This window comes from Paramormyrops kingsleyae, chromosome 2 (genome assembly GCF_048594095.1).
Source record: "Paramormyrops kingsleyae isolate MSU_618 chromosome 2, PKINGS_0.4, whole genome shotgun sequence".
NCBI classification, from domain to species: domain Eukaryota; kingdom Metazoa; phylum Chordata; class Actinopteri; order Osteoglossiformes; family Mormyridae; genus Paramormyrops; species Paramormyrops kingsleyae.
The window spans coordinates 18,351,423-18,364,745 of record NC_132798.1 but is presented as its reverse complement, the minus strand read 5'-3'; the positions used below and the strand labels follow the sequence as shown (position 1 = coordinate 18,364,745).

At 47.6% G+C, this 13,323-nt stretch overlaps 1 protein-coding gene across 3 annotated transcripts in view; it reads right to left on the bottom strand.

Moving 5' to 3' along the window:
- The window catches only part of nr6a1a (nuclear receptor subfamily 6, group A, member 1a), a 77,513-nt gene that overhangs the window by 13,794 nt on the left and 50,396 nt on the right, over positions 1-13,323 (bottom strand). Inside the window, exon 1 of one of the 3 annotated variants that reach the window (XM_023840695.2) lies at positions 5,336-5,384. The exons of the other annotated variants lie outside the window; for them this stretch is intronic. Within the exon in view, the coding sequence (XP_023696463.1) occupies positions 5,336-5,351 (16 nt within the window). The 5' untranslated portion in view covers positions 5,352-5,384. Of the gene's footprint in view, positions 1-5,335; positions 5,385-13,323 lie in introns of those variants that run through there. 3 annotated transcript variants of the gene reach the window in all.

Genomic DNA, 13,323 nt, shown 5'->3' with positions numbered 1-13,323 from the left:
GAAGCCTACAATTAACAGTCAATTTGAATTAGCATAACTTGAATTATTAACATGTGGTTTCTGTAATTTTTAACATACATTCTAGATCAGCAAATTTGCCTGAATTGTACCCATTTCTCCATTTTCTCTTCCGTTTGACTCCATTTTCTTTGCAGATCCCAACCATTCTGCAAACACTCCCAATCAAACACCGTGTGTGTCCTAGTTAATGAGTCTACATCTGCTGCATACAAGGTTACAGACACTGACTTGGCTGTTGTGAAGCATTTCAGTGATAGATCATATTGACCCCTGACCCTTTTGTCACATGACACAGTGTTTCTCCTTCAATGGGTCTTCAAAGGAGGGTAGCAATGCTAAAAAAAGCTACGTAGACAGAAACTTTAATCAGGGGCCTTAGATCAAACTGGCTAGGGGTGTTTTATGTTCAAACGGATAAATTTCAGTATTCTGTCTATATACTACAAAGCAATGCATTACGGTCAACCTAAACCTGTAAACAGCTACAGAAAAACAACATTTGTCAGGCGATGCATTTCCATCCATCCAGAGCTGGACACATGCAAGTCTTGCTTAAAACAAATATTTTCTACAAGATCACTGAGTACATGGTGCGATTTGTAGGAAATTGACCCGAAAGATGCAAATAGACATAATATATATACACACATATATATATATATATATATATATATATATATTAATCTTCAAAGGAACCTCAGAGAGACTTAAAATGGTGTATTATTAAGCGAATCGAGTGGGAAACGGCAGCGTGCAACTCATTACGTGTGGGGCAGCTTTAAGCACATCAAGCTCTAATGACGATCCAGACAGCGCAAGGAGAGAAGCCATCAAAGGCTCGGGAGAGCAAAGGGGGGGCGCGGTCTGTGACAGGACCTCGAACCCGGAACGTTAATATGCAGAGGAGAAGTGGAGAAACACTAATTTATGTATGAAATACAACAGAAGAAGACTCCTCATTTATGAGACAAAGGCCACATGTTATTGTTACATCATTATAAAATTACACTAAAAGGTGTTTTATTTTATTGGGCAATATATATGGCCTTATTAGAGATATTTAATTATTGTTCAGTAAGTGTCCATGTACCTCACTGTCAGTCTGATGTCATAAGTACCCCGATTACATCTATCTGCAATCCGCAAAGCCGTCAAGCCCCCGCAAGGAAGCCCACATTAACCATGTCGCTCAGCTCCGAGCCACCAAGGGCAGTTTGGCATCTAATCCAAAAGTGAAGAAGAGTGCACAAGTACTAGAGTCAGCTGAGCACATGAGTGATAAATAGTGAACACACATCTATACAGTGATATACAATGGTACACGGTGGTACATATGGTGTAATGTAAATGACGACAATATACAGCATCCATAATTGCAGTAAAAGATGAATGAGTTGTGGTTAAATTAATATGATCGTTCTCATTTAGCACAAATAAAAATGACTAGAGACAAAGACAAACTAGAGACAAATGTAAGAAGCACTTTTAGGAAGCAGACAAACGATTTTGACCAGACTGCTGCTGTGTTTGTTGGTCCCTGGGAGTCTCTTTCTGTCTGATCGTGTCATTTTCGCTCGGCTAATGGTCGCGGACATTTGGCCTGGGAGGAGTCGGTGACATCACAGGGTCACTCCATCCTGAGTCAGTATAATCATGCCTGGCAGAGAAAGGGGAGGGGGGGGGGACTTTCTGTATTTTTCCACTGTCCCCCACCCAGTTGTTGTTTGCTTCTCTACACCTCAGGCCTTTGCTTTGACCCCTTACCCTCCACCCCCCAGGCAGCAAAAACTCCCCCATCTTCACTTGGAGAAGGAGGGGGGGGGGAGTTGTCCTGAGCCTCTTGTTAACTGTAGATTTCACTCTTGCTCGGGACAATAGCTGCTTCCCCAACCTCCACCCAGCTCCTGATCCAAACTGAGATCTTAAAGACGTTTCGAGAGCCATCGTTAGCATTGGTAAATTACGCCCAGGCCTCATTTAATGCATTAATTCCATGCTAATCGTGGGCCTGCGCTGCTTAGAGACTGCGCGTGTCCCTCACCCCTGCATTTAACCGGTTAGCCTACATGCCTGGTTTTATGGCTGAAAGTCGTGGCACAGTCCCTCTACTGCACATTCTTCATGTTAATTAGCGACAGTGCTTCAAAGGCACGAGGAACTGCTGATGTTTCTCATTTTTGTGGTGCTGGTGGGGGGGGGGGGGGGGGGCACTCTCAGTCTCACTATACATTCATATCCAGTAACACTGAGTTGTGAAGTAGGGGAGGCAGCTGGGACTAGGCCGATTTCAGCTTGATTAAAGGAGTTTGTATGTTTGTATGGGACGCGAGGTTCATTCAAGCCTCACTGTAACGCCCCAAACCAGCTCCTCTCTGGCCTGGGCCACTATTGCCAGAGCCAATCAATCAGGGCCCATCAGGAAATTGGGCAAATCCAAACCTCAAAGCAACCAAACACGGCCTGATTGGCAGATGTATTGATTCAACTTTAGAAATGAAAGTCATTCCACAGTCAGATCCACCCCCCCCCCCCATCCCACTAACCTCAAGGAACCAACAGGCAATTAGGTGCCATTTTACAGTCAAGCTTCACACTGAAGGCCTCATGCCTGGCACTGGTGTGCCACTTGGATGGTAACCCCCACCCCCTTCAAGTAAACATTGCCGATGATTGGCAGGGGGGGTTCAATCAACAAAAAAATAAATAAATAGAGAAATAAAGTTCTGACACCGTTGTCCGTTACGTAAAAATGGAAAGATATTTCACAGAAGGTTACATTCACGTGTAAATGTTCACAAACACATCTAGCGGCCAAGGGGGATAGCCCGGCAGTGGGGTGGGGGGGGGGGGATTCCAGAAACACGCCCCTGTTATTCATGTCAGCCACCAGGCAGCGAAGCCCTTCATACGATATTCAACGACCTTGACGAGCATCACATGAGTCGCAGTGATCAGGCCAGCGGGGGCAGCGCTATGGAAGGTCATGCATCGTACTGCCAGCAAAGGGGGGGGGTCTTGATATAAAGAATTGGCACGATGAGGGTTTGTGAGGGGCTAAATTTAGCCATGATCGCCAAAGCTGACCCCTGCCACTGTTATTGATCTTTACACAGCCTCCATTCCCCTCCCCCTCCCTGCAATACAGGCACATACACAATTCCTCTGCCGAGGTCAGAATCCCCCAGAACCAGTACTTCCTGCCTGGGCTGACTGTGTGTGGGGGGGGGGGGGGGGTATCACACCCCTGATGTGCCAAAAACGGGACCCCTGTGCACCAGGGCGACACTCCCAAGCATCCCGCACACCGGATGGTCGTGAGTTCGCGGGCCGGAAGGCTCCGGGAGCAATGATAAGACATGACCACAACACAAACAGAATTTTATTTTTCAGGACCACAAGTCATCTCCTCGCTCTGGGGGCTGATGTGTCGGCCAACCCAGTTATGTTGCCATTTTTTCCCTCACATTTACACCCCTGAGCACGTTACATAAATCCACTCCACGTGAGCGCAGCGCAAAAGCACATGCTTGCTCTTATATCCCGGAACATAAAAACCGGCATCTCGTCTGTCTGTAGCATTAACCCGTACTCTAGCTCGCTCGCTGTCAGCAAGGAATTTGCCAGGGAAATGAGGGAATGACTAATGCCGTCGAACCCCTCTCTCACTTAATCCTCCATCCCGTAAATGGGGCGTCACAGCAGACCCCAGCATGTGAGCTGAAGCGCCTTCAAACAGGTCATTCGAAGGCAATTAACACGTTGACCAATCAGGCCCCCGAATTAATATTCACCCTGTCAATTTGATGACCCTCTGACATCAACAAAATTTTGCTTCATGGTCCAAGTGTCAACCACAAAACTTATCTGTCATCTACTGACATGAGTGTCAGGGTGTTTCTCAGCTTACAGACCAACGGGAATCCCATCTATACCAACTAAAATCACTTTGAAATGAGCTGGGTTTTTTTGGTTACACTTTTTACAAATGCCATCAGTATAATAATCTATAAACACATTATAATGCATTCATAAAGCATTATGAATGCATCATCATCATGAATGAATTCATGATGATGATGCATGATGAATGCATCATCATCATGAATGAATTCATGATGATGATGCATGAATGCATCATCATGGCTATAAATAATTATAAAAAGGCAAAACATTACATCCACGTTTACTATGCATTATGACTGAAGTGCATTATAGATGAGAGCTTTATAAAGCAAATACCTTCATAATGAAGTACAAAGCCATTCTTAATTCATATACTGAACACTGTAATGCATTATGAGGGTATATGTGATGTTATAGATGACAGCTTTCAAAGGTAGAATGGACAGCCAGCTGAACTTCCCGCTACCCACACACACACACACACACCTCGGCTGCTGAACCGTAACACAAACAGCATTTAAAAAATAATAATAATGAGCATTCGAAGTTTGGAGCAGCTGTGGAGCACAAAGCAGGCCGCAGGAGCTCAAGGCACGGTGAAGCAGCCTGACCCCGAATCGGTCACGTAAGCAGCGCCGTGTGCAAAACCGCTTCCAGATGGGACAGAGAGGTGCATACCAAGCCGCCTGCCTACACACACGCTCACACAGTCCACGTATTCATATCTTTGTGGGGACTCTCCATTCATTTCTATGGGCATAACCCTAATCCCATCAATGACGACTTTAACCCCTACCCAGCCCTAACCTTAACCATAAGTAACCAAACAAAATATTTTTTGGCATTTTTCTTTTACCGCATTCACAGATTTTTTTTTAAAATAATGTTTATGTTGTGGGGACTTGAAAATTTGGGGAGATTTGCTCCCCACAATGTGGGAAATACAAACCCACACACACGCATGTACACGCACGCATCCACGCCAATGTCCACGCGTTTCCACAGATCCCAGCACCGCCCCCCCACACTGGCGGTTCAGAATATGCTGCCCTACCATCGACCAGGTCCATATTAAGCATAAAACGCCCATCAGAATGGAAGGTAAAGAGTATCTCACATTATCACAGACTCACATCAGAACGTTGTATGAAATTTCAGCCGTTTTTCTTAAATATACACAGAGCACTGAGAACACAAGCCACCCATCCATTATTCATCATGATCATCATTCTACAGGCATTTCCGGAGCAGCTTTCCCTGCACACCAGGGCTAAACTAATGGCTTCTTAAGCAGAATATACTCCATGCAGGAGGAAGCCCTGCCTGGCCCTTCTCACGCTGCCAATACCAACCCCCCCTCCCAGCACGCACACACGCCCCACCCCCGTACCAAGCCACTAGGTCCCCTTACCTTCCCACGTATCCATCTCATGCTTCTTGCGGCTGTCCTGCGCGATGCCTGTCGGCCACTCGGTATATTCTCAGCTACGGGGAGGCCCCCCAGGTGCGGGGATTCTGCCCCATGGCGCTCCTAGCTCCGTGCCTGCGTGTCCCTGAGTGTCTGTGTGTGTGTCCTCCACCTCTCTCCACAGCACACTGCTCCCTGAGCGCTCTCCGCCTCAGCCGGCCCCGCTGGTCAGTTTACGGGCGGGTCATGTGACCAGCAGAGTTCAAGCCCCCGGGGTCACAGGGAAGCTCGGGTCTAATGATGGCCGAGTGGAACTGATAGCCCTGTTTTCACTGCAGTTTAACAATGCAGCTCCAAATTAGCCCCCAACCCCCCCAACCCCCGCTGCACTTTTAAACTGGGATCTAGATGCAAAAATAAGGATAAACAGAGGCTCAAACTGACAGCACACTGCGACTCCAACAAATTGAGTCATTCGCTGCTCCATCATACTAACACCCTGCCCTCCCCCCTCCCCCCCCCCATTACGGCCAACTGAAGGACACAGAGGTTAAGAAAAGTACAAGATAAAAATTACAAATACAGACTGAATTTATCAGAGGAGAAGATAGGGGAAAAATAAAAACACAATCCCCAGCATTCGCATAATGGATTAGCGGACTAGAGCTCATTTGGCCACCCCCACTGGCCACATGCAGCTGCTTTCAGTGCCAGGTCAAACGCAAACCACACACACGTCCGACCCATGGCTCTCACACCACAGAAGCCTCCACAGATGTCACACCACACGGCAAATCGCAAAGGCCGACCCTCAAATCCACCAGCTAAAAAAAGTAAAGAGTAGAACTTTCCGGAAGCCAAAGAGATGGTTAATCAAACTCCACGACCGCGTCATACTCGACTGATCCTCCAGCTCTCGCCCTTCTTTACCGTCATCATAGTTGTCCTCCTTCATCCCCTGCGGCAGCCGCTCTGCCAGCACATCTCTGTGGCCCCTGGGCTCTGCAGTGAGCACTGGGGGGCCGGCGCTGGGGGGCCGGCACAGGAGCCTGGGCGCTCCTGACCCCAACCCGCCCAGCTAGTGGGGCTTCCAGGCAGGCACTTCCCATCACTCACTGCAGCAGCCTCTGGGAGCAGAAACCCCACCCCCGATGCTAATGACCCCCCCCCCCCCCCCAATAAGTCGCAGATAAGAGGCTTTTCACATTCAAATGCAATGTGAGACTCGGGGTGTTATAAGAGGTGAATTTAACATTAAAAGAAGGATGGGTGCAGTAGAACCTAGGAAACCTCCCCCTTTCACATGTATTATGGGGGGGGGGGATCAGAGGTCCGCATGCTGGCATACCGATTTTAATTCCCCATGCCAGGGACTTGGTGTGTGTGGGGGGGGGGCTCATACACCCCAACATTGCCATAAGAACTTTTTTTTTTGGGGGGGGGGGGCACACTTCAGTAAATGAGAGATCAAGGGCGGAACAGGGTTGGCTCAGAGCTAACAGAGTTAGCTAAACCCAGTGATCGAACGCAACTCAGGCGCATGAGTCACCAGTTACCAGGGGGGTTGGGGGGTGGGATGCAGTATAAATAGCCAGGATTCCACGGCCGCCCTCCGGGCGTCACCTGGCAAGGACCCCTGAGTTACGACCTGCAATCTTGCATTTGACTTTGAAGTCAAAGTTGAGGGGGGCGTCCTGGAGTTAGCCTGCCTATCAGGGGTCTTGCAGCGATAGGGCCGCTATCTTGCAGCGGGGAGCAGTGTACTGTCTTGTGGGAGGAATGCGAGCTTGTGCAAAACTTATCTGAGGGCCCTCCACCTCTGCAAAGGGTCAGTGTGCTTTATTTTACCTCATTATTCCCTTATGAATTTTTACAATTTTCTCACCTAAGAAAGTCTTTAATGGAACTTTTCAACAGAATTCACACACTCGTGGGATTCAGGTCACAAGAGTTACTTGATGAGATTTTATTCATGTGACAGAATTACACGTCAAGTGTCAGAATCACCTTAGCACTCCCCTCCATTTGGTTTAAAGCCTCATTATCTGTCAGACTCAGAGTTTATTTATTTTTACTTCTTTTCTGCTTTTAAGTTTCATTCACTTCTGCTGGTTGTAAAATCGACGTCGTTGTCCTCCATTTTGAAATTCAAACTGTTCACCGAAGGTCCTTCCCTTCCATTGCACCATGTTTAAAACACTCTTACACTCACATGGGTGCAACCAGGGCCTCTTTATCTGCAGAGTCTCCCGGCTTCGAGAGCCCCAGACGGAGTCAGCCGTTATTTAAAGCAGGACACGCGTGTGCTCGCTAAAAGAGGCCATGTTAATATGCAAAGTGATTTCTGGGAAAACCCCAGAGGAGTTTCCTTCAAAATCCAAGCCTGGCCACCAGCCCTTGTGAATGAGTCCTCTGTGTGCCTACAGTTTATATGGGATGGGAAATTTATACAATAAACAACCTGAACAGCAGAAAAATGCACTTTTTGGAAGGTTGGAATTCGCCTGGCGAGCGTTTAAAAGGATTTCTGAAAAAGTTATTTGGGGTGGGCAGTTGTTAGTGCTCAATTTAGATGCTGGAGTATGAAATTATTTTGCAGACCACCGACGCAGCACTGCTCGCTGAAGGCAGCTGACCTGGTCAGATACTTTTATTTAAAAACAAAACTGTTAGCAGACATAACAAACATCTATGCACAGGATCTTGCAAACAGAGCATTCACGGCCAATAGTAAACACAAAAAAATAAAAATATAAAAACTTATCACTCCAGGACAACACTGTCACGGTTTGATCAGCCAGTCTGATACTTGCATTTATCCATAATTCCCTGAAGCAATTCAGCTCAAGCGCTCAGTGGTACAGAAGCAGGTCCCAGATTGGATTTTAATGTTATCTGCACTTGTCCTCAGTTTAAAAGGTTTAGTGAGATGACTAAACTTGGACGGCTTACTTAAGGAGAATGCGCTCGATGGGGGTTTTGTGACAGTTTGAAGTTCTAGTTTCACTTCGACTCACAGCGTAATCATCCTCCGCACCGAGATTAGATCAGATGTAACCAAATACAATCCACACGACACAGCAAACTTTACTCTCCATTGACTACTGGTGCAAATCGGAACACAGGCGGCCCACAGTGACATCGGGTTAAAGTTCAATGGTCGCGGACTATGCAGTACAGTCTCCTTCAGACACGGAACTGGCGAAATAACTTAATGTATAAGCTATCATGTCCAGACAGCCAGCTGGGTCGGCGCTTGACCTGGAGCCGACCCGAGCAGGTCCAGTGGCAGGTAATGATTCCGGCACATATGCTAGTGTTCATTGGGAGTCCAAATGACGATTGTGAGAGTGTGAAAGATAAAGACATGCCTCGTAAAAAAAAAAAAAAACCTGAATTTTGGCACCACTGAAGGCCCCGGATTACACCCCCCATTGGGGAGTCACAGAGAGCCCCACAGCAGATGCTTACTCCCTGGTTACTCTGCCAAACAATCGGCTTGTGAGAAAGAGCTCAGACCCCCCCCCCCCCCCCTGGATCGCCCATCACATACATACCAGAGGTCGGCCCCCCTCCCCCCCAAACCCGTACATTTCAAAGGGAACCTCTGGGTCTAGGGGGATTAGTGGTGCAGAGAAGAGGAGTGTTTCTCCTGCACGAGGAGGCCACCGCACCCCCCTGCGAGACTTCACACTGTGTCTCGCCAGGGGGGAGTATATGACTCTTAATAATCTCTCCAAACTGAGCTGAAACATGCGGTTGATACATAGTTGTGTATAACCATAAACGATAATATTAGTAATATTTTACTGAATGCTACTGTACATCCACTGTATGGACAAACGTACTGGGACATCTGGCTGTTACACTTACATGAACTTTTATGACGTCCCATTCCATACACATCCATCCAAATCCATAGGCATCAATATGGAGTTGGTTCCCCCTCTGCAGCTATAACAGCTGCCACTCTTCTGGGGAGGCTTTCCACAAGATTTTGGAGTGTGTCTGTGGGAATTTTTGCCCATTCATCCAGAAGAGCATTTGTGCAGTCAGACACTGATGTTGGACGTGAAGGCCTGGCTCGCAATCTCTGTTCCAGTTCATCCCAAAGGTGTTCGATGGGGTTGAGGTCAGGACACTATGTGGGCCAGTCAAGTTCTTCCACACCAAACTCACCCAACCATGTCTTTATGGACCTTGCTTTGTGCACTGGTGAACAGTCATGCCTTCCCAAAACTCTTCTCACAAGCGCAGAAGCATAGAATTCTCCATAACATCTTGGTATGGATTTAGAATGGGATGTCATAAAAGTTCTTGTAGGTGTAATGGCCAGGTGTCCCAGTACTTCTGTCCATATAGTATATGCTCCGCCAGAATCACCACACAGATCAAACACTAACACTGCCAATTTGACACCACAGAGTCCCTTCAGTGTGTGTGACCATGCTGCCGATCGACAGAGGCCTGCTCACACCTGTCACAAGCAGAGACAGGGCTCCCGGAAGCACAGACCAACCCCCGGACCCCCCCCTCCCCTGTGCCCCCTGGGGGGGCATTCACTACCGCTCACCCCCCCACCCATTGTGGTCCCGCAGCTCTCAGCGAGAGTTCAAAGGCTCATTCAGACAGGCCGGGTCTTTCTGCCGGCTGCTGAATGACAAAGACGGAGCTCATCACCCCTGGCTGAAGACAAAGCGCTCTGGCACCGCCCCAGTGACCCCCCCCCACCCAACCCTCACCCCCAGCTGGCCAGCATGAGCAGCGTGCACACGCATATGCACAAACAAACACAAACACACACACAAACACAGACACGTGCGACTTCGCAAAAACTAATACCGCATCATGTTTTAACACCAATGAAAGTCTTTCCTCCAATAATCACGGCAGATTTTTAAGAAAGGTTAACAAGTCCAATTAAAGAATTAAGTCTACAGAGATTTTATTTAACATTTTTGCTTTTTATCCCTTTAAGCAAGTGTGGTATGAAAACCAGCTTAATTAACAAAAAACAAACAAATCTGGTTCATTGTAAACAAAACTGAATATGATTCTCATCTAAAGAGTCTGACTGAATGAATTTTTTTGTGAATTTTGCTTTAATCATTTTCAAGGAGTTCTCCAAGACGATGGGGTGCTCGCGGTGGAATCAGGCGGGGGCCAGTCTAGAATCGATCTACAGGAGCCATTTTGTACCCTGGAATGGCGGCACAAGGTGGATCAATGAGTGCAACCCCACCCACCCCCCCGCCAGCGAGCGAGATCTTGAGTATTGATCCCGAGCCCCACCCAGCTGTAACGAGCCCGTGGCTCCTTAGAGGAATAATGTGGACAGAGAATCCCTCGACGAAACCGATACTGTGCCAGAAGAATGTGCCGCATCCCGCCGTTCTTGTGGTAAACGGTCTCTGAGAATCCCCCCGGCTTCCATGAAGAGATTAACGTGGCCGTGCGCGGTATTTAAATAGATTTGCATTTCCTGTGATGCATGGGTATTATGCAAAAACGGTGATAGCTTTTTGAGAGCAGACCCGCCCCACAAACACACCTAACGAAAATGAACCCATTGAATATCATGGCCTCCGACATGCAGTAATCCCAAACACATGGCGAGGACGGCATCTCCACCACGGTGACGGCACGCAAATTCCAACCCCTGTCTCTGCCATCCAAGCGGCCGCAGCTTTAATCAGACACAACGCCCTCCCTCCCCACTTGAAATGGAGGCCCGAGGTGCAAACTGACATAATGCTGTGGGCTGAGCACAAAACCCCTGGGTGGATGGGATGGATAGATGGGAGACCTGCAGGTTTACAGTAGCACAAAACACACTCATTTATACCAGGGTTATTCAAATCACGGTCTCGAGGTCCGAGCACCGCTGGTTTTCCAGCCTTCCTTTACCTGTCAGTCAGGTGTGAAGCCTCTGACCAATCAGAATCAGTAATTATTAAACAACTTCCTGGGAGAACTGAAAACACGGCCTGGATTTGGAATCGAGGTCCAGAGTTGAAGAACCCTGATTTATACAGTGAAAAAGACATTCAGACAACAATAAATAGTAATGATAAATAATATGAAACAATAAACCATAACAGTGCAAAAAATGTCAGAGAAAGTATAGCATGGAATTCCATAGAAAAAAACAGAAACACATAATACAAGGATGGACAGTGAATGGATGGAGTGCTCTCTCTCTCTCTCTCTCACTCTCTCTCATATGTAGGGTAGACCGAGAGCATGTGAAAATACTCCATATTTAACACAAACGATCAAATTGTGTGAGAAAGGTCTGTGTGTGTGTGTGTGTGTGTGTGTCTATAGTACATGCAAAAACCTACTATTTGGACATTGCGGGGATATTTTTTCAGTTCCCACAAGGAAAAACCCAATTTTATAAAAATCCGCAACTGCAATCAAAAAAACTAAAGCTGCCAAAAGTCTCGTATTTTGCTTGGTTACTTATGGTTAAGGGTAGAGCTGGGAAGGGGTTAAGGTCGCCATGTTGGGATTTGGGTTTTGCCCGCAGAAATGAATGGAGAGAGAAATGAAGGATACACATACGTAATCTGTGTGTCTGCATGTGTGTGTGGCTGGAGATAAGCATAACTGTGACCGGGAGGGTGTGGGGCTGCTCCACCCAGCAGCCCAGCCGGCAGAGATCCTCGGAAGGAGACCACTAGGGGGAAAAAGTCATCTACTACCAGGCCAGAGAGCAGGACGGAGCACTGTAGGTACTGGGATCCTTCTGTGGGGTGTGGAAATAAACACCCCATGCTGAATTTATTGTATTATGTGTAATGAGGGATCATTTTCATTTTGGAACGTCTGGAAATGTGGTACAGAACACCCCCCCCCCCCCCACAAGAGATACACAAGGCCATTGTCCTGTGGCTGCAGTGACCTCTTCAGCCAGCAGAGGGAGACAGCAACCAAAACCAGACACAGATGGAATGGCATTTATGAGCCTCCATAAATTCTCCACAAGAACTTGCCCCCCCACTTCATAAAATATGGGAATGTCACACATCTTCATGCCGCCTGCGCTCAAGCTCCCCCCTCCGAAGACCCGCCCCAGCATCTGGTCATTGTCAAAGGTTATGAAGCAACTTTACAGTATTTGTTTAACGGCAGAAGGAGAAGGGTGTGGTGCGTTTGGGGAGGGGGACACGTGTTATCTTAGCGAAAGCAAAACTGAATTCTGGAGACAGATGACTAACGTGCATCGCCTTGCATGGAGTCCTGATCCAGCAGAAGGGGGACGAGTGGGGAGAATGTGCCAGAATGACAGCATGATCACACACAGGTCCGCACAGGGCGCCACACGCTCTCCGACATTAACGAAGCACATGTCACACACACACACACACACACACACACAATATAAGTCAATGGGCCTTTGGACACTCCCATTAAAACAAAGACTGGACCATGGTGACATTAGAAGCCAGTTAAGGTGAGGGGTGTGTGGGTGTGTGTGTGTGTGTGGGGGGGGGGGGGTCCCTGCTCTGAGCCTCCTACCCCCCTACCCAAGTCACCCTGTTTGGGCATTTCTCACCGGGTAAGGACCCCTACATAAAGGTTTACAGGTATGTTTGAATTCTGCCCTCCGTTCCCAGACAGAATCATAATGAGGGGGTAGGTGAGCAGCATCGTGTGTGGGGGGGGGGGGGGGGACTCACCCACATCTCCTTTGTAGGCAGGGATTGACATGACTGGTACACAAGCGATACATGCGGCAATCGATTGTTGTAACAGCACGAATGGGTACGTAGTTTATGTGCATTTGCGCCGGTATGATAAGAAATTATCGTGCATTTTAACCTTTACATGCTAATTTGTACTTCATTCGTAGTATAGAGGTTAAAATGCACGGTAATTTCTTGTGATATTGGTGCAAATGCACATAAAATGCATACGTATTTGCGCCGTTACATTAATCGATTGCCGCACGTATCGCCTTTAAAGGTGAATGCGTATTTGCGTAC